Source organism: Pteropus vampyrus, unplaced genomic scaffold, assembly GCF_000151845.1.
Source record: "Pteropus vampyrus isolate Shadow unplaced genomic scaffold, Pvam_2.0 Scaffold358, whole genome shotgun sequence".
Lineage (NCBI taxonomy): Eukaryota > Metazoa > Chordata > Mammalia > Chiroptera > Pteropodidae > Pteropus > Pteropus vampyrus.
The window spans coordinates 41,036-60,998 of NW_011889139.1; the positions used below are offsets into that span (position 1 = coordinate 41,036).

Below are 19,963 nucleotides of genomic sequence, written 5' to 3' on the forward strand. Positions count from 1 at the left end.
GAGCCCCTTTCCAGGTCAATGACATGTGAGAATAAAACAGTTGGGGCAGCTAGCTGTGTCTTCCTCATGCCAACTGCTTCCTTCCTGAGCCCTAGAACCGACACTGCCAAGAGTAACAGGTCCATTGGGCACTGGAGTTGGAGTAATCTGAGCATTTGATTCTGGGGAGGGGAGGGCATTAGCAGCCCTTCACTTCTCTGGGGCAGGGAGGGATGTCTACCATTTGGAAGATCAGAAGATGATCAGACAGGCTGACCCAGTAAAAGCCTCCGGATCCATGAAGGGTATATCCGCATAAGGGAACCTGGCGTTGACCTTATATTTTCTAAAGATAGCAGGCTGCTCCCACCTCCAATTCTTCCTGACCCTGGGCCTCAGTCTCCTCCATGAGATGAGCAAAAATGCATGATGGTACACAGTTTACTACCACTGTAATCAATTATAAGCTTAGTGTTTCTTCCCTTTGGAATGTAAGTTCCATGAGGACAGGCTAGGTCTGTCTTTACCACTGTTGTGAGCAGTGCCTGTGATGTTGGATATATTCACCACATTGTTGTGAAAAGGAAGTGGAGACGAGGGACAGAGGGAGGAGGGAAAACTGAGTGGGCAAAGGGAGGCTCATTTTCCTATCACCTAAGATCTGGGGAGTGGTGGATGGGGGCAGGTAGAGAGAAGAACCAGAACCCTGTGCTCAGTTTCCAGAAAGGGCCTCAAGAGTGAACTGAAATTGCTGACCCATGTCAGCTACCAAAATCTGGGGAGAAGGAGAGCTCGGTCCCCCTCACTGGAGCAGTGAGTCTTCAGCTCAGAAAAGGGAACTTGTGTCTCTCCTCTGGGCTTACTCTTTACAGGCCCTGCACCCCTTCCATTTGGGGTTTGGGCAGGGGTGGGAGACCTCACTGTTTCCTTTTTCGTCTTCCAGGAGCCCTCCAGTGTCAGGAAAGGTCTTCTCCCACATAGAGTCTGTCTGCTACTTGTCTCTCACTGGGATGATTAATAAGCCCTAAGGTGACATTAATTGCCATCAGGCATTAGGGGCCTAATGAGAATCATCTTCCTGACTACTCCTGCACCTTCCATTCCTAGGGCCTCCAAGAGCCGGCCAGCCCTCCCCACCTTGCACCTCAGAGCTCCAAGCAGATGTAACATTGGGGGAGGGGTGAAAGCCGCTCTCCGCAGGCTCCAATACCAAGCAGAGACAGCAACAGTCGAAGCCAGGGAGGAGGGAGGCTTCCAGGAAGGATTCAAGCCCATTTTCCAAAAAGAAAATGTCACTTTCCTGGATGAACAAGAAACTCACAGGGTCAAGAAGTCTAGGACCCAGTCAGGCAGATGGGGGATAGAAACTGAACACCCCAGCTGGCCTTGCTCTGACCTACCTCGCCCCACACTCAGTCTGGTAGAGTGCAGAGGTATGGGGGGTGACCCTCAAGATCTACAGCTCCCTCCCATAAAAGCTGTGTCCATAGCCTGACACTCCAGCGTAGAATGGGATGGAGACCCGGCCCTTGGGGGTTAGGGCCTGATGTTATAAAATCATTACCATTTATCCGATGCCTGGCTGAGGGTTGACAGTTGACTTGTCGGGTCTGATCTCGGTTGCGCTCTAATGGAACGAACGGGCCTGACGGTGGGAAAGAACGTCACCCCACCACCCCTGGGTGAGTGTGCAAGAGGGGCAGTTCTCCACTCCCACCCCATTCTCCTATAAAGGCTTGCAAAACAACCTGTAGGAAGGCACGTCCCCTCCTTTCCTCCCACCCCCTTCCCCAACGGCGAACGGATTTTCCCCTAGCTGCGCCCCGGACCCAAACGAAGCTGAGCCGGCGAGCTCCGGCGCCGCGGGAGAGGACTGGGTGCGACAGCTCGACTGATCCCTGTCCAGTGCCTCCGAAAGCCCCACGCAGACGCTGGGATGGGGTAGGGCGTCCCCTACCCGCACCTCTGGCAGAGCGGCTGTAAAACACCTCCGGCGCCCGCCTGGGAGCGTGCATCCTTTAGAGGGGACTTCGGTGGCTGCAGTGGCGTCTACCTAGAGAAATGCAGCCGCCGCAGCCGGCTGGCCCCACTCGGGCCCCAGAACTAGCCTGCATTGAGGAGGAAGGATAAAACATAAAACAGGGGCGAGCGGAATCGCGAGGTCGGCCCTTGCCTGAGCTTCATTAAGGAGCCGCGCGCGCCCCCAGGCTGGGAATGCGGAATGGACACGTGGACAGGGGAGGGGGAACTGGGAGTGGGGGGAGTCTCCGTGGCGCGCGAGTCGTGGGCTGCGCGCTCTGAGGCCACGTGACCACGGGGAATCTGGGAGGGGGAAGCGAGCGAGCCAGGCTCTGCGCCCGCTACTGCTGGGGTGGGCGCTGAATCCCGGACGGGGGAGGAGGGCGGGCGAGCGCGAGTGTGTGTGTCTCTCTCTCGAGTCATTTACGGCGGAGCAGCCGGCGTGAGCGCCGAGGCGGCGGCGGCTGCTTCGTGCAACTGTGGCTCCCCCCACCTCCTCTTCCTTTTTGCTCCTTGATTCTTCTTCTCCCCCCACACACGTCCATGGGGAGCCGGCCCCCCTCCCGGCACCTCCTCTCCGCTCGGCCCCTTAGGCATCAGCTGCCGCCTCCCTGGCCGCCGGCTGCGCGGGCGCCGGGTTCCCTGGCCCCTGGCGTGGAGCCCAGGTCTTGCCGCCCGCAGCCTGGGCTGGCGCGGCGCTCCGCTCGCCCCAACTGACTCCGAGAGAGAGCGCCGATGCCCGGCTGCGCCGTGATAGCGAGCGATCCGGCGTCCGGGGGCAGGGCGGGGGCGGTGGGGAGAAGGAGACGTCGGAGATTCTGAACCCCGGAAAAGTTCAAGGTTTGTGTAGGTACCCCGGGAAAGGCAAGGAGCGAGGCTGAGCAGTGTGCCCCTCTGCTGAGGCAGCGAGACCTGGGAGGAGAGGGGGTCGGCCCGGAGCTGCCGTGGGCTGACCGAGCCCCTCTCCATCCTACTACGCCTACAGCAGGAAGGCTGGAGTCGGCTCCCAGGGCAGGAAGGCTGGGGTCAGACCACTGACGGGCTTTCCCACTCCCTCAATTTCCAAGCCCCATCTCCATGGAGCAGCCCGTTCCGGCCGCGCCACCCTCTCCCCAGCCGTGGAGCTGCTGCCCCGGCAGGCGGAGCTGAGCCGGCCTGTGTGCAGCCTGGGCCCTCCCTGGTCGAGACTGGAGAGAGAGCGCTGGAGCTCAGTGAGCTCCGCGAGGGGACAAGCCGCTGGCCACCCGCCTCGGGCATTCCGTCCCGGCGTCGCGTAGGGTGGTAGCGACCCGCATCGCCGGTCTCAGCACTGCATGGAAACTTTTCCTTCTCCAGATGGATTAAAGTTGCCTGGATTTTCTTTCTGTGCGAAAGAAATTCATTTGCACCTAACCTGGGATTTTTATGCTGGAGCTGCTGCAAGGCGCTTGGAGGAAAGAAGCCGCGCTATCCATGAGGGGTTACTACCGAAACCGAATAAATTGGGGCTTGTGTTGGAAACCTGCACCCTCGAGCGAGTTCGGATTCGAGCTGGGGCCGGGGCTGGGGGATCCAGCACTTGGCTCTAGGCAGCCCGCGAGACGCCAGCAGCGATCGGGCCCCGGGACCGCACGTGCTGCTCCCCCCTCGCCGCACAGATCCTGCAGGGGGCACCAGCCGGGGAGGTGGAGGCTCCTCCTGCCGCGAGCTGCGCCCCCATCGGCTCCGAGGGTGTAGCTGGCGGCGCCTGGGACGCCCCCCTCCCCAAAGTGTCCCCGAATTGCACTCGCTGCCCCCCAGAGGCTCAGCAGAGACAGCTGGACGCCACGGCCATCCTGAGTTGGATGTGACCAAGCCAAGCCTGGGGCCGAGCCGTCGTCGACCGTTGCCCCCTCAGTCACTACCCGCTCCCGCCTCGGCCATGGCCCCAGGGATGTCAGGCCGCGGCGGCGCCGCCCTGCTCTGCCTCTCGGCGCTGCTTGCCCACGGTAAGTGTCGCGGCGCGGACTCCGGTGTGAAGATGCGGCGATCGCCGCTGGAGGGGCACAGAGGAGACTGGGGAAAAGCGAACCCCCACCCACAGACTCGAAGCCACCGCTCCTAGCTTGATGTCTCAGGCTGCATTTCGAGTTACCTCCAGCCTCCAAGCCCTTTGGCGGGAGCTGAGGATGCGAGCCCCGCCCTGGGGATCGAGCCCAGCCCAGGAAAAGGGCGGGTGGGGTGGAGTAGGGATCACTCCTTAGAAAGAAGGGTCCAAACCCTAGTGTCCGGGGGCGCGTCCGCCCACGGAAATCTATAAGGATCCGAGGGACAGTGTCCGGGCCGCCCCTCCTGCCACTCCCTTCGCTGCAGCCAGCGGGACTGGGGGCTAATGGGGTCCGCGGGGATCGTCCCTAGCGCGCAGGCGGGTGCGGGGCCACGCCACACGTTGCCTCGCTTCCTGCGGCGGTCCCCGAGAAGGGAAGCGGACCGACAGGGACCCTAGGAGCCGCGGTGGCTCGCCCGCCCGCTGTCCTGTGAGCTGCATCTAAATGGCCGGCTTAGCCGAGCCTGGAGGGCGGGGGTCTGGGCAGCGGGCGCAGGCTGAGGCGGCGGACCGCGCGCGGAGCCAGCGGGCTCCGCGCTCTCGCGTTCTGCAATCTGTTGCGTCTGCTCCCCAGGCTCGCCCTGGGCTCCACCGTAGAGGGGGTGGCAGAGGGAGGGGCCGGGTTGGCGGGCTTTGGCAGTGGGACAGCAGGGATACGGGTGGGGAACAGAGGGTGTCTGAACAGCCCCCCATAGTGAGAACTCAGATCCGACGGGAGGAGCTGCAGTGGGCCTTCTTCAAGCTGGAGGCGCTCTAGGAGGCGAGGGGAGCACACCGAGGGGGGAGGGAAAGAGCTGGGGAGAAAGAAGAATAGAGAAGAGAGGCCCTCTTCTCCCTCCCAACATGAAAGCAACAGGCCTGGGACCCATTTCTCTAACCAGCGGGGCGTGGGGTGGAGGGAGGGGCGTTTCATTGCCCTAAGCGGAGGAGTGAGCCTAGACAGGCTGGAGAGGGCCTTAGATGGAGCGGGCAGTGGGCCCTCCGCGTTGGTGAAGACTTTCATTGTGTCGTGTTCCGCTGTTGCCCACATCTCCCCAGTCCCTAGGAACCTTCCTAAACTGCTGTGAGCGCGCCCAAGGTCTCTAACCAGCGGGCCCTCACCCGGGCCAAGGCCACACTCTCAAGGTTGAAAGCATAAGGAAAGGAATGACTCTGGGAATCTAGGGTCCTGAGGCTAAGGGAGGGGCGGTACAGGTTGACCTCCCTCTACCGGTGGGTGGCTTCTTCCATGCCAGGAGTTGATTTGCCATCAGTTCACTAGACCCAGCCAACCTCAGTTCTTGATCAGAAGGGTGGGCCTGGTAACTGTTGAGGGGAGGCCAGGGGAGAATGCAGCTGGGAACTCAAAAATCTCAGCTTCATATGCAAGACTGAAGATGGGGAGGTATTGGGCTCTGCGTGTCCGCTCCCTTGAGCTTGGGGGTCTACACTGTGACCCAGCCCTGGTGAGCAGGGAGTTTGGGCACCTGGCAGGAGGAAGCTGAGTTCAGGCCTAGATCTAAGTGTGCTCTGGCCCTCCTCCTGCATCTTGCTGCCAGAGTTCTCTTTCGAAAGCCCTGGGCCATGGCCCCACCTCTGGGCAGTTCAGAAGCTCTTACTAGGTTCTCATTGCCCACCTTCCTGTGCCTTCAACCTGGTACTGAAGATCCTTTCTCCTCCCTCACCTGCCAGAACCCTGCCTGCTTCCTAAGACCCAACTTCAGCTACCTTGCTATCTTGGCACTGCTTTTCTTAGAGTAGTAGCAATCTGCCTTGTGTCCTTCTCAGATGCCAGTGTCTTCTTGTGCCTTGTTAGTCCTGGAGTGGTGGCAACAGAACCATGGGCTGATTCTTCTCTGTCTCTCTATATAGCCAGTGCCCAGTACACTCAGGGCCCAGTAAGAAGCTATTGGAGGGGGCGGGGTCTCCCACTAGGTAGGCATTTTCCCTTCCTGATTAACCATCTGGCTCTCTTTCCAAGCTCCTTCCCTGAGTCTTCATCCTCTGCTTCAGTCTCCCCTTCTTCAAGGAAGAGTGCCAGCAGATGCTTAAAGCTTGGGGACCTCGCAAATGGATAATGGCCAGAATCACTGCAGTTCCTCCCCGCAAAAAAACCCATCTCCTCTGGGCCTTTCTCTTTCAGGGCTGCCTAAATCCACCCAACCAAACCGCCTCTCTGTTCAGGAAAAAGGTATATGGATTTATCCTCACCTCCAGCTAACTCTTGGTTGGGAGTTCTGGGCTCTTCGAAGATGCTGGAGTGTGGGAGCAGTTGCAGATTTTTGTGTCTGGCAGGCCATTGAGGCCACAGAGTTCTGACCACACAGTCAGACTGGGAGCCAAGCAGCCTGCGTTTCTGTCTGACTCTGGTGCCATCAGGCAGAGTGACCTTGGGCTGCCTCCCTCATGTCCCCCATCTTCCACAAGCAGTGTGGCCTCTGGCCCATCCCTTCCCTTCTCACTCTCTGCCGGAACTGCTGAGCAGATATAGAGCCCCACTACCTTTCAGGGCCCAGCTCATCCTGTGGTGTGGCAGCCTCTACCCTGCTCCCAATTCTCAAGGCCTCCACCAGAGAACACCTGAGGAGTCCACTTTCCTGCATCTGGTCTTTGGGGAGGTTTTCTGCTCCATTTTTAGTTTGAACAGTTTAGGGGAGCAGGATGGTGGTAAAATCTGTTGCTAGCCCCCTACTCAGTAACCTTCACTGGCTCCCCACTGCCTATAAGATCGAAGATATACTCTTCACCCCTGCCCTCAGGATCCAAGGCCCTTTATGATCTTGTCTCAAGCTACCTCGTCCTTTCTTCCCTCCATCCTCCATTCATCTTATGAGGGATCGCTCTTCTCACCTTCTTGCCTTTCTGCTTTTGCACACACCAGCTCCTCCATCTGGAAAACTCTGCCTCCAGAAATTCTCACCTAGCCTTCAAAGCCCAACTCAAACATCACCTCCTCCAGGGAGTCTGCCTAGATTACCCCTTAACTTCCCATCAGCAGCCCCCAGTCCCCCAGCAGAAACAATTGACCTCTTTCCGGTGTATCCTTGGCCCTTCATGCTCTCTCTGCAGCATTCTTCCTGGTTTGCAGTGCCTGTGTGTGAAGGGCACGTGTGGACATATTTATACGTGACCTCCACATACTTGCATTTAGTGCAGAAACCATGTCTTCTTGGTTTTTGCCTCACTCTCCAATGTTTGACATATAGTAGATGCTGAGTTAGGAACAGGGTGGGAAGACGACTCTATATTGGGGGGGTCACCCCAGTGTCAATTGAAAAGGGAGCTCTGGGGTGAGGGCAGCAGAGGAGAAGGGAGGAGACAGGCAGAGACACCAGGAAGAGAGCAAGGGGTTGGGGCAAGGCCATGCCACTCCCCTTGGGTGGCACATACAGGATATGTGCATCTGGGATGACATGTGATAACACAGCTCTACAGAATATGAATGTGGTATCCCGTGGCACTCTGAATACATGATCTCAAATGCATGTGTCCTCTGGCAACCCTGAGTTTCTCCTCGGGGTTGTGTCCACACTTTGCCCACCCCAAGCTCTGGGATCCTTGGAGATGGAGGAGGGATGAAGCGAAAGGACAGAGTCTGTGCTGGGCAGCGGACAGCTTCCTCACTGCCGTAGTGAGGAATGATGCCTGTCCCCCACCCCCACACACCCATCTTCTTCCTGGCCACACAGAGCCTTTCGCCACAACACAGCCTTGTAATGTTTAAGACCAGTAGGTGGGGATGTGTTATAAACTTGGTGGCAGAAAATGAGCTTTACTGGAATCCATTCTGAGGATAGCTCAGTGCTTGGCTGTAGGAGGTAAGGCCACTTTGGAACAGCAGAGTGGGACCTGGGCATCTACTCAGCCCTCGCTGGGGACCTGTCTGGAACCGGTAAACCCCAGGTTTGAGATTGGTAGCGAGTGCTCATGATGCTGCAGAAATTGAGATTCTGAGAGACACCAACTCCAGCTACCAGGGTCTGCCTACCCAGTGTGGGCAGGGGACATGTGTTGGGGGTGAGGGTTTTGCTTTGTTGCCCTACACATAATATTGTCCATCCACAACACTGAAGTGGTTGAGATCACAGAACCATCAGATCCAGCCCTTGTGTGGATAAGGAAATGGGCACTCAGAAGGAAAAGGACTGGCCAAGGTCATCCTATCAGTTGGTTCTGGAATCAGGACTAACACCAGAGCCCAAAGGGGGTTCCTGGATTAGCAGTCTGCTCCTGCCCCCTCAGCAGAGATTCCATCACCTCTGTTATCCCCTCTCTCTATGGCTTTGTCCCAAGATATGCTTCTGGCCTCAAACTAGCCTTGAGTCCCAGGAAGGCAAAATAATCAATCGCCAATAGCTTTAATAAACCTTGCCGAGGATTGCCAAGAGGGAATGTGTAGGGGTTCAGGACCTGATCTTCAGCTCCCTTTATGAGCTCAAAGTCCACATGAGGAGATGAGAAAGAGGCCCCAATTCTGAAATTGAAGACGATTTGGACACAGCAGACAGGGGTTCAAATCCTGACTTTGTCATCAACTTACTGCACAGCCACAGGAAAGTCACCTCCCTCTCTGAGTCTTCTCCTCTGCTAAGTGAGAGGGGTCAATGCCCCTCCCAACTCTCTTGTTTGGTGATAGAGAAGCCTCTCATTAAGTCCCTCATGTTTCTCCACCCTACACCATGCCTCCCTCCACTGACGCCCACAGCAGATGCCAACAAGTGGATACGATTCTTCTTCCTCATTCTCTCCCCGGGATCTCCCTCACTTCTTTTTTGCCAGTACTCAGTACAGAATTTTAATAAGAGATTAATGAATTGTGTACTTTTTAAAGAAAATAAATTTCTTTTTCTATTTTTCTTCTCTGTGTTTTTAAATGTAAAGTGGGCCTCCTTATCATCAATTCAGCTGGCTGTGCCCTATTCCAGCAGTCCCCAAGGATGGGCCAGTGTATCAGGGAAAACCAACACTCTACTAGCTACTGCACCAGGCTCTGGAAGATGGAATGCCAGGTGGAGGGAGGCACTGAGACAGGTGAAGCTAGCGAGGTAACAGAAAGTGGACAAGCTCGTCTCTGGACACAGGCTGAGTCCAGAAGTCATTTTCTCCTTTCCTCTGGCATTTGCCCCTTTCAGCTCTTCCTCCCCACTGCACCCTCCCAAAACACACACACACACACACACACACACACACACACACACACACACACACACACACACTCACACCTCCACCCCAGGCCTGCTGGCTGGCAGACAACCTAGCAGAATGAAGTGGAAAATGGAAGCAATTACCTGGATTATTCAATGCTTGTTGCACGAATGAATGAATTCAAGAATGACTAATTCAGTGCAAAAAAAAAAAGGTAGAATATGTAATTGAAGATAATCTCTTTTTGGCTAAATTATCTGGATAATCATCTGTCTTTGGAAAAGTTCTGTTTTTTATCAAACTTAAATCCTTCCTGCTGCATTCTCGCCCACATCTTTTGGGCCTGTGAGGGTGGGCCACTGGTTACTCTCTTCTCTTAAATGACTTTTCCTGTTCAGTTCAAACTGGAGACAGTAGGAAGGCTGTGTGCTTGCTGGAGGGATTTCCCAGCTTATCTCTGTTCCCTGGGACCATCTCCCAGGTTCCTCAGAGCTGGGAGAGTGATAGGCCCAAGGTTATTACCTGGATAACTGGGATGACATTCAAAATGGTCCAGATTCTCAGAGGCATCTCCATCTAAGAATCCATGTCTGAACAGCATCAGATCCCACAGGGCAGGCTGCTGGCCCTGAGAGACAACAGGCAGGTAGAACACCCTTAACCCTGAATCCCTCCCCAGGGACATGGCAGGCCCTACAGGTGTCCAACCTTAGGTCAGCCACAGTTACACTGAGTGACATCCTTTCTGCTTTTCTGAGGAAGAAGTGAGGAAGAGGAGAAATGGTTTCTGCCCCTGGGGAGTGCCCAGTATAACAAGGGACACATATTCTCATCTTCAGAGAGGCTCCAGACCTACAAAGGGGACACAGCTCCACCCCTCAGAGGTAGCCGTAGTCCCTTCACATGGTCTGACAGTGAGAGACAAGATGACCACTTTTGTCCAGAGGTTGTAAGACCCACCTTGCAGGCCTCTTCCCAGCCCCCAGAGCTGTTGAGGAGCCTGGCTCTGGGCCAGAAGCGAGTGTGTTTTGGATGGCTTGATAAAGATAGTGCAGCGGACTTGTCACGGCAGGAGGCAGTGTCGGCGGAAGCTAGCAGCACAGGCACACACTCACAGAGGCACCCACACAGTCATGGGCACACACTGATACGATATGCTTGAGAGTTCTAATGGTTCTTTGGAGTTCAGAGCCATGATCTCATCTGAGTCTCGCAGCAGCCACTAGGTGAAGGCAGTGATTGTGATCCCCATTGTACAGAGGGGAAAACTGAAGCTCAGCAGAGTCCTGGCCACACCAGCTCTTGAGGTCAGGTTTTCAGACCCCGAATATGGCGGTCTTCTTGCCATCCCACTCTACCTTGCACATACAAGGAATAAGCCCAGACATGGACAGACAGACATGTGGACACATACAGCTGAGTGCGCCCCCCACATCTGGCCCCGCTAATCTCTTCGGTCTCACCTTGAGGCCCTCTCCCCTTGCTCTGTAGGCTTCTTCCAGTCCCTCGAATGAGTCGTATTCTTTTCCATGTCAGAGCCTCTGTACATGCTATGCTGTTCCCTCTGACCAGATCGCTCTTCCACCCCGTCTCCTACTCAGCCTTCAGGCCGAGTGTATCCACGCTTCCTCTTGGAAGCCCACCCTGATTCTCAGAGGAATAAAGACTAACTACTCTTTGCAACTCACTGCTGATTTTCCTTGTTTGTAACTGCACTGCTTGACCTCTCTGCTGGTCATAAGCTCAGGTGGACCTAGAAGGTAGATGGCCTCTTCCCTGTCACTGTACTCCCGGGGTCTGCTGGGATGTCTGGAGTAAAGTAGGCATTTACTGCTTGGTCAGCTGAGTCAATGAATGTGCACATTTGTACATACTTGTGCACATAGATGCCTTCCCTGTCATTCAGCAAGGATTCAGTTAGTGCTTATGATGGGCCGGCATTTGGTCTTAATCTGTGACTACAACAAAATCCCTGCACTCATAAGCCTATGTTCTTATGGGGGCAAGCAGAGAGCAGACAGTAAATAGTGAATATATTAAATAAGTGAATTACATAATCTGTCAGAAGGCATAAAGTTTTAAGGAAAATAGAAAGGTAGAATAAGAGGAAGTGGGGATTCCAGTGTGTGTGTGTGTGTGTGTGTGTGTGGTGCAGCATTAAAAGGAATGCTCAGGTGATAAAGTGTCAGTAAACCCACCCGAAGGAGGGGAGAGAGCAAACTAAGCAAATATCCAAATATTACGGAGGGACCAGCCCTGGGGCAGGAGTGGGCTTGACCATTTAAGGTACAGCAAGGGGGCCGGAGGGACTGGAGCTCGGTGCAGATGAAGAGGGTGGGGAGACAATGAGCGAAGGAGGGAGGCCCTTGTGGGCTGAGTGAAACTGGGAGCCATAGCAAGGTTTGGAGCAGGAATGACCTGAGCTGACGCATAGGGATGGGGACTGGCCCCCCAAAGCCACAGGGAGGGACCTCTGTCCTCTTCAGCCCCTTGTCCTTCACAATCCTGGCTGTGGCTGCCTTTCCTGCCACCTCCCAACCATTCATTGGGGAGTGCGGGGTCAGGGCCAGAGTGCGCAGGGGGCACACTGCAGCAGAGACTGCCCGAGGACCGGCAAGCTGGTTTCCAGGCTTGCCCGGCCAAACTAGCTGTGTGGCCATCCGGGCCTCTTCCGTGGTTGGGGCCTCCTATCTGTAAAATGGGGCTGCAGCACCAGGTGCTTCCACAGCCTCTTCTTGCTCAAACCCCCACCGTTACTGCCATGATGGGGGCCACATGCCATTGCCCTCATCTCTCCTGGGACATCTGGGATTCCAAGCCATCCTGCTTCCTTCTCGGATTCTGACTATTTCACTAATTATCTACCTTTACAAAAAAAATGTGCTGTGGAGATGAGGGGGCAACATGCCGTTGTTTGGGCAGTGATCTTACATCTCTCTAATTTGGGGAATATGATGTTTACATCTCTCTTGTTCAGGGAATACCAAACCCAGTTTCCCTGGATCCCTGAGTGCCTGGCAGTGACGCTGGGTTACCTGTTGCTTTGACCTCTCCGCTTGCCCCTATTTTATGTCTGCAAGTGTTCGGTTGGCAGCCCTCTCTGCCCACCACCAGCCCCTGCCACAGTATGACCGCTGCAGCCCATGCCTCTTAGCCAAGGAGGTGACCTGCCTCAGGTGACCCATGCTCTCCTCTGCCCTGTAGGGAAGGACAGGCTTATGGAACCTTTGTCCAGTAGGAAGGAACTCTTGGATTGGAAATAGGAAAAATTGCCATTTTCTCAGCTGCCAACACAGCAGAGAAATGATCTCAATTTTCTGTGCTTGTTCTCAGCAGGAGAAAAACTGCCAGCAACCAGCCCTGTGCATGAGAGATCTGAAATGCTGGGGAAAGGGGGCCAGAGCTGGGGGAGGTGGTGAGAAGAGAAGCAGAAGGGACTGGCCATGGTGCAGAGGGCTGGGCTCCCTACACGGGCACTGCAGCCCTCCTGCCTGGGAAGCCCTCCCCAGCTCCAGCCCCCACAGACCGCAAACCTATGTTGGAGCAGCAAACTGAACTATCTAGTTATCTTAATAGTCACTTCTATTAACTGAGCACCTACTATGTGCCACATCCTGTGCTGGGCCCCAGGAATCATTCCCTGGGAGACAGCAGTATACTTTGTTCTGTTTTGGCTTGGTCCTGATGCTCATAGCTTTCCTTCTCAGTGTTTCCCTGAACTCGACTGTCAAAACAAACTTCTTGGCTTCATCACTTCCTGTATGATTTTGGACAAGTTACTTAACCACTCCGTACCTCAGTTTCCTTATCTGCAAACGAATATAATTGTACCTAACTTATAGGGTTGTCGTGATGATTAAATGAGTCATTATTCCATGTCAAATATTTAGAATAGTGCCTGGCTCATATTAAGTGTCTAAAAATGAGAGTCATCAATATTATTGTTATTAGTATTATTAGTACATGTCAGACACTGTGTTAAGTGGAAAAATGAAGAAAACACAATGCCTGTCCCACAAGGCACTAATACGGTGATATCTGGGGAGATGAGCCATGTCTGCACAGATTGTGATAAAATGCAGTCATGGATAGGTTGGAAGGGATACCGAGTGTTGTGGAGGAAGAAAAATCTCATAATTGTTTGAGGGATCTCGGGGGGCTTCATGGAGGAGGTAGCACTTCAGGAGGCCTTATCCAAGTTAGAGAATTCTTCCTCTGAAGACTAATAAATCGGCATCTACTGTGTGTCCGATCCCCTGGAGAAGACAGAAATGCAAGGTAAAAATGGTCACTGGCCTACCAGTTCTGAGTCCAGCAGGGAGAGAGCCAACGCTGCCTGTGAAGGAGTAGCAATGATCTAAATGCAGAGTACATGGTTGGTGATTCTTTACCTAGGTGATCTCTTAAGAACTCTCAAAACCGTGACCCTGTGGTTCATGGAGCGCATGGGAGCTGTTACGTGTTACGGAGCGAGGGAGTGACTCGATCAAAGCAGGGTTCTCGACAGTGACGTGACTGGGGACAATTTGCAGACTGGAGCAATGTTGACAGCAGCTGTTGCAGCAGCTGATCTGGGAGTGAGGGCTCTCGGGATGGGGAATGACTGCTAGAAGTCATCGGAGTTTCTGACCGCATGGAAAGAGCCCACTCTTAAAACCAGGGAGACAGATTCGAGCGCCGGCTCTGCCACTTACCAGGGGCCTGATTTCTCTTTTCTCCCCTGGAAGATGGCAAACATGAGGTACAGAGCCTGTAGTACAAGGCTCGGTATTTGGAGCTGTCTTTATTATTTTAGCAGCTAAGGCCCAAAAGCAGAGGGCACTTGCCTACGGCTCACAGCCAGTTCTGACCCCCTTGCGATACTTTACTGTCCAGTCAGAAGTCCTGGGGAAAGTGGCCGAGGAGGAGAAATGAGAGAGACGAGACCTCTCTCACTATTGTTAATAGAGGCTCAGCCTCTCTCTCTCTTCATTCTCGCCCCCATGGCAGCCAGAGGCCGAGGGGTCAGATCTGCGCAGGGGCCACTGTCAATGTTTGGGCTCCAGGAGAGCCTCAGAAGGAGCCAACGTGTCAGAGGATGGTGGTGGGGTTTCACGTGGAACAAATGGAGGTTGGAATCCTGCCCCTCTGCGGTGTAGTCGGGTGACCCAGAAGCCCATGACTACCTGGTCTCCTTGAGCCTCGGCTTCCCCATCTGCTGAATGGCAAAACTAGCATCATCTCCCCCGGCCCGGGCTACTGCAAGGATGAGATATCACAGTGCGTGTGGCAGTGCCCAGAACAGAAGCTGCGTGCCTGCTGGAGGGGCTCGGTACACACGGTGGGTTCAGCTTGTTTCCTTCCTTTCTGCCAGGAGCCAGGCCTTGCTGCTGGGAAGCACGTTTAAGACAGTGCCAGAGACTTCCCAGAGAGCTGTTTTCTGGTGGTTAGTTTGTTTTGCTTTGTTTGGGGTCTGATTTTTCTTACCCTTGATGCCTCCTAGCAACATCCTAGCTGCTTCCTCCTAGCTGCCTGTTTTAAGAACAGCAGTGGCCAGCTGCCGGCCCCTTTCCCTCCCTCCCTTCCTCCCTCCTTCTCTTCCCAAGAAAACAGCCACAGACATGGCCCCCGTTCCAAGTGCCTCTCCAAACCTGGGGCGGAGGAGGCATTCCTGGGTTAGGCAGCTGGCCCCACTGTAATGCCCGGGTACTGGCCGACGAGGCCACTGCTTCCCAATATGTGCATCTCCCCTACTGCAGCCCCCAAGGTGGGAATAAAGGCTTCCTATACATCAACAAGACAGGCCACCTCTGCCTCCCCAGGGAAGCTCATGCCATTGCCAGAAATCAGGTCTGGGGTTATAGGGAGTCTCTGACACAGAACCCAGGCATCCCTGAAACACTTGCTCTGATCCATCCTGCAGCCTGAAAGCATGTGGAGACCCTGGTCCCAGAGTTGACCCCTCCTCCCGCTCTGCAGTCTCAGATTCCTCATCCACAAACAATAGGAAGCAAACGCACCCACTCTGTTAGGGGTGTTGACGTGAGTAACTGAGATTGTGTGCCTGCTGGCACCATCTGAACTCAGTACATGGTCACTGTAACCATTTATTATTCATCGTGACCCCTTCGGATGAATGGGAGTCACCTCTAACAACCCGATCCACCCCAAGGGCCCTCAGCTCCCCAGCCTCCCACCGTGTTTTTCCTTTGCCTTGGGTGTTCTCTGCTCCTTCTCTCAGCCAACTGTGTGCCCTCCGACAAATTCTTTGCATCCGCTGGAGTTTACTTTCCCTGCCTTTGAAAGCTAGGTTTACTGAGGTGGATCAGTGCTGTCCAGTGGAAATATACCACAAGCCACATAGGTAATTTAAATTTTTCTAGTTATCTCATGAGAAAAAGTAAAAAGAAACAGGTGAAATGAATTTTAATAATATATCCAAAAGATTCTTTCAGCATGTAATCTGTATAAACATTATTAATGAGATACTTTACATTTTTAAAATTGTGTATTAAATCTTCAAAATCCTTTGTGCATTTTACGCTGACATCACCGCACATCACGATTCTAACTAACCCCATGTCAGTTGCTCAGTAGCCACATGTGGCAAGTGGCCATCATCCTGGACAGTGCAAAGCTAGGTGTCTCTAGGGCCCTGGAGTCAGTGGCCTGGGTACTAGTGAGCTGGGTCACTCTTCTTTCTGAAGACCTTCTTGGAGAGTCTCTGCCCAACAGGGCACCTTCTCAGCTCTCCCCCAGCCCTGGTGTGATTCACACTGGCCATTGCAATCCCTCATTCATGCCACTTTCCCTCCCCCTCTGCCTGGAGAATCTGTAAACCACAGGTCAGACCAACTCGCCCTCCTGCTCAGAACCCTCTACCTCACTGACAGTGAAAGTCAAAGTTTTCACAGAGACTGACAAGACAGCATGAACTGTTCCTTTACCCAATGACACCCCTGTGACCGGATTTTCCCTCTCACCCACGCTGGTCTGGCCACACTGTCCTCTCTACTGTCCTCACACATGCCAAGCACCAAGCCTCAAGGACTTGGCCCTTGCTGCCCCTCTGCCTGGCCTTTTCCCACAAATAAACATGACTCATCCCCTCTACTTCCTTCAGGTTTCCACCCATATGCATCTTGGCAAAGTGGGCCTCCCTGGCCACCCCCTATTCAAAAAGCTCTCCCCACCCTCTCTGTGCCCTCACCTTGCTCCTTTTACCTTCACCTGACATATTGTGCAGTTATGTGTCTGCTTGTTCATAGATTGACAGCCCCTCCCCCATTGAAATGGAAGCCCTTGAAAGCAGGGGCCACATCTGTGTCATTCACTGCTCCATTCCCCACACCTGGACTGGACTGAATGAATAAAAAGGCTGCTCCTTCTTCTCTTCTCACCCTTCTACCCAGGGGGCCACCCAGGGTAGAGAGATCTGGGAGCTAAATGGGTGACTGGGACCAGAGCGGGAAAGTTTATTCCTTCATTCACTCTTTCATTCATTTATTCATTTACATGCGCATCTGCCATATCCTAGGCTTTGCGATTTGGGGAAAATTACTTCCCTGCTCTGTGGCTCAGTTTCCAAATCTATAAAATGGGATAATAACAGTTTATTGTTTGTTGTTGTTCTAGGGTTTCCTCATAAGGTTTGTTGTGAATAAACAAATCAATGCACATAACCTACTTGAAGCAATCCCTGGCTTATAGTAAGTGCTTAATAAAAGGAAGCTATCGTTTTAATCGGCACATGTTTTTGAACACCTGTATACTCCATGCCGAGCAGTGTGACAAGCACTAGTCATGAAGCAGTGAAAACATGGTTTAATGGTGTCTTAGACACTGATGTAGGGCAAGAATGCAAACAATTTCAGTGCCGTGCAATCAATGCCAGAGTGACAGAGATGCAAGTGACTGACCTCACCTGGACTTTGGAGAGGGGCAGGTGTGGATTCCTGTCATTTTGCAGCCAAAATCTCTGTGAACTGGTGAGTCCAGGTCCAGCAGCAGCATGAGATGGCCGTCTGCAGGTGGATCCAGAGCCTTGCCCACCCAGCTACTAGAGTATGCTGGAAAGAGTAGGGCCCCACAGCTAGGGAGCCTTGGCTCTGCCACCAACCTGCAGGGGAGTCACTTCTGTTCCCTAAGCTTCAGCCTTCTTATCTGTAAAATGGGCTAATAATAAACAGCACCTACATCTTAGATCATGGGGATGCGATGAGCTAATGTATGAAAGGTGCCAGCACAGCCTGATGCTCAATAGATATTATTATTACCCTCACCATTGAAGCACTGGCTACAGGGAAAAGAGACAGTGTGAATCTCCTAGGACAGTGCCCTGCATGCAGCTGGCACTCCATTAGTGCTTGTCAAATGCACTGAAAGCTGGTTTGCACCCTGAAATCCTCTCTGTACTGTGGCACAGAGGGGCTGCTCAGTTAGGTGAGGTACTTAAATTCGAAGAACCTTAGGTCGGGGTTGCTGGACAGGAGCTTCAGGCCTCTCTTCCCAGCCCTACTAGAAAGATGGGTAGACTAAAGTCAGGAGAGGAGAATATCTTAGCTCAGCTCACACAGCAGCACGGTGAGGCAAAGCCAGGAGTAAGACCAGGTTCCCACGCCCAGCCCAGTGGGCATGTTCCTGTCTTCAGAGGTTTCGCATGTAGATGGGGAAGGGCAGCATGGCTAGCAATTGCGAGAAGCAGGAGGGCGAGTTGGTCTGACCTGCTGTCACAGATGGGGCGGCTCCCCACCTCCTGTTTTCCCAGGGGCTATATCTGGGGGACTGCCTCAGCAGGCATGATGTTTACACGGAGTAACCAGATTCCATCTCCAATAATCACATCACAAACAGCATGAAATGTACCTGTGGGGAAGGCTTTGCTAAATGTGCAACCAGTTTTATTTTCCTTCCATTCTTCTCCCTAGGACCCCCGCTCCTCTTGCTCCCACATCATAAGCACGTGTACACCAACACACAGACGTGACCTGCATTCCCCAGACATCTGGTTCAGGCCTCTGATGCCAGCCCAGTGAGGACCAGTTGCGTCGTCAGCCTTAGAAGAGTTATTTCTCCTGTCTGGGGGATGGATAAGAGGAGCGGGTATTTGAAGGTCCTTACCCCTGAAGCTCCCCACCATTCCCCATAGAGACCAAGGAATGGGAAGCCCTTGGCAGTTCAAAAATGCCTACCATATACATTATCACACCTTATCACTTTATCACAGATAAGCCTCATCCGTAATTGTGATCCCCATTGTATGGATGAGGCTTAGAGAGGAGAAGTAACTGGCCCAGGTCACAAACAGAAAGAGGCAGAGCAGACTCGAGACCATGTCTTCCACTCTCCCTGGGCCCTAACTCCTTGACTCTGTGGTTCTAGGTCCCAAGGCCCATCCTCCAGCCCCCAATGTCGTAGAGGAAGCATCACACCCATTCAGCTTAATTCCAGTGCCATCAACTCACCATACAAGTGCCTGATTACAAAAGGGGAAATTGAGGCACAAAATGGCTGGTTCATCCACCGGTGTTGGCTTCCATCTTCCTCGAATGTCTCAGCTCTCTGCCCAGCATACACTCTGCCATCCATCCTTTTTCCTTGGTCCCTGGCTTCTGCCTCTGGATCTCCCCGCCAGACTGGTCAGACCAGAGCTCTCCAGGCCCTCCTGCCCCTCCCACATCCCTTAGAATCCAGATTCTTCTTCTCCATATCCCTGCAAAGCTCATCTACATAAAACCATCCCCGGTCCCTGCCTTTAAAAGTCTTCATCTTTTCTCTTCTCCCTAAACGGCCCCTAAATGATTTCTGTAAATTGCTCTAAGTAGCTCAAAAAAAAGAAAAAGAAAAGAAAGAAATAATAATAACTCAGTGACTGGCTGCCTGACCAGAATGTCAATGGCTATCCTCCTCCCTGGCTGCAGCTCCCAGCTCCTTTCCGCAGGCACTCAGACACATGGACCCTCTGCTACAAATCCGGGAAGGGAGAGCACTGCCTCTGAGACCCAGCCTTGCCTCCGCTGTTCGGCAGGAGGCCGCCCAAGGCGGGTGCTTACCTCATCAAACAGGGAGCTACTCAGGGCAGCAACGCCCTTCCATTCCTTTCCCCACCCCCTACCAAACTGGATACTCTCCAGCAATCAGTCTCCAGAGAAGACTGTGCCTCTCTCGGTCAGATGAGGGGCTTCCCCAGGAGAGACTGCTGGCTCCTTCTGACGGGGTTCTCTCTGGGCAGGACTGCAGAGGGCACTCAGAAGCCCTGCTGATTCTAACTTTGCTTGTTCTCCAACCAGTTCCTCTACAGTCTAATTTCCTTCACCCCAGATTAGAAATCTGGGTCCTAGACTGGGCTCTCGTTTCACTGATTCAATCAAGCATTCATTCATTCGTTCATTCATTCATTCTACTAAAGCTTTCCGAATATATAAATTATATGTAATACAGATTATATATGACACGGATTGAAGTAGAGTTGCTGGTTGAATGGAGAGAAGTATCTCCCTGAGGTCCCGTATGTCCCACCTTCCCTTGTCACCCCATGGCAGCCCTGGAGACTCCCCCAGTGAGCCCAGTTGGCCCTCAGTCCACTTAATCCATCTCCGAGGCCGCTCCTATTCTGCCATTGGAAAGATCTGGGCAATGCCGCTTGATAGGGGGCAAGCCTTTCACCTCTCTCCCGTCAATTTCCTGGGTCCCCACTCAGTTTTCCAGTGGGGGTGAAGCCCATGAGAAGAATTGGCTTTTGCCTGGGTTCCCAGCTCTCCCTAGAATCCTTGAACAAGTCCAGCCCCTGATTAGAAA

At 53.5% G+C, this 19,963-nt stretch overlaps 2 protein-coding genes across 2 annotated transcripts in view; one reads left to right on the forward strand and one right to left on the reverse strand.

Annotated features, from left to right (window-relative positions):
- Positions 1 to 439: 439 nt before the first annotated feature.
- Positions 440 to 1,994, reverse strand: CUNH17orf102 (chromosome unknown C17orf102 homolog). The gene is given in 4 exon segments (XM_011379435.1): positions 440 to 489; positions 492 to 598; positions 1,380 to 1,396; positions 1,809 to 1,994. Coding segments are annotated over 4 exon segments (360 nt in total).
- A 1,904-nt stretch (positions 1,995 to 3,898) lies between these two features.
- Positions 3,899 to 19,963, forward strand: part of TMEM132E (transmembrane protein 132E) — a 54,013-nt gene continuing 37,948 nt past the window's right edge. The window contains exon 1 of the mRNA XM_011379436.1: positions 3,899 to 3,965. Within this exon, the coding sequence (XP_011377738.1) occupies positions 3,899 to 3,965 (67 nt within the window). The remainder of the gene's footprint in view (positions 3,966 to 19,963) is intronic.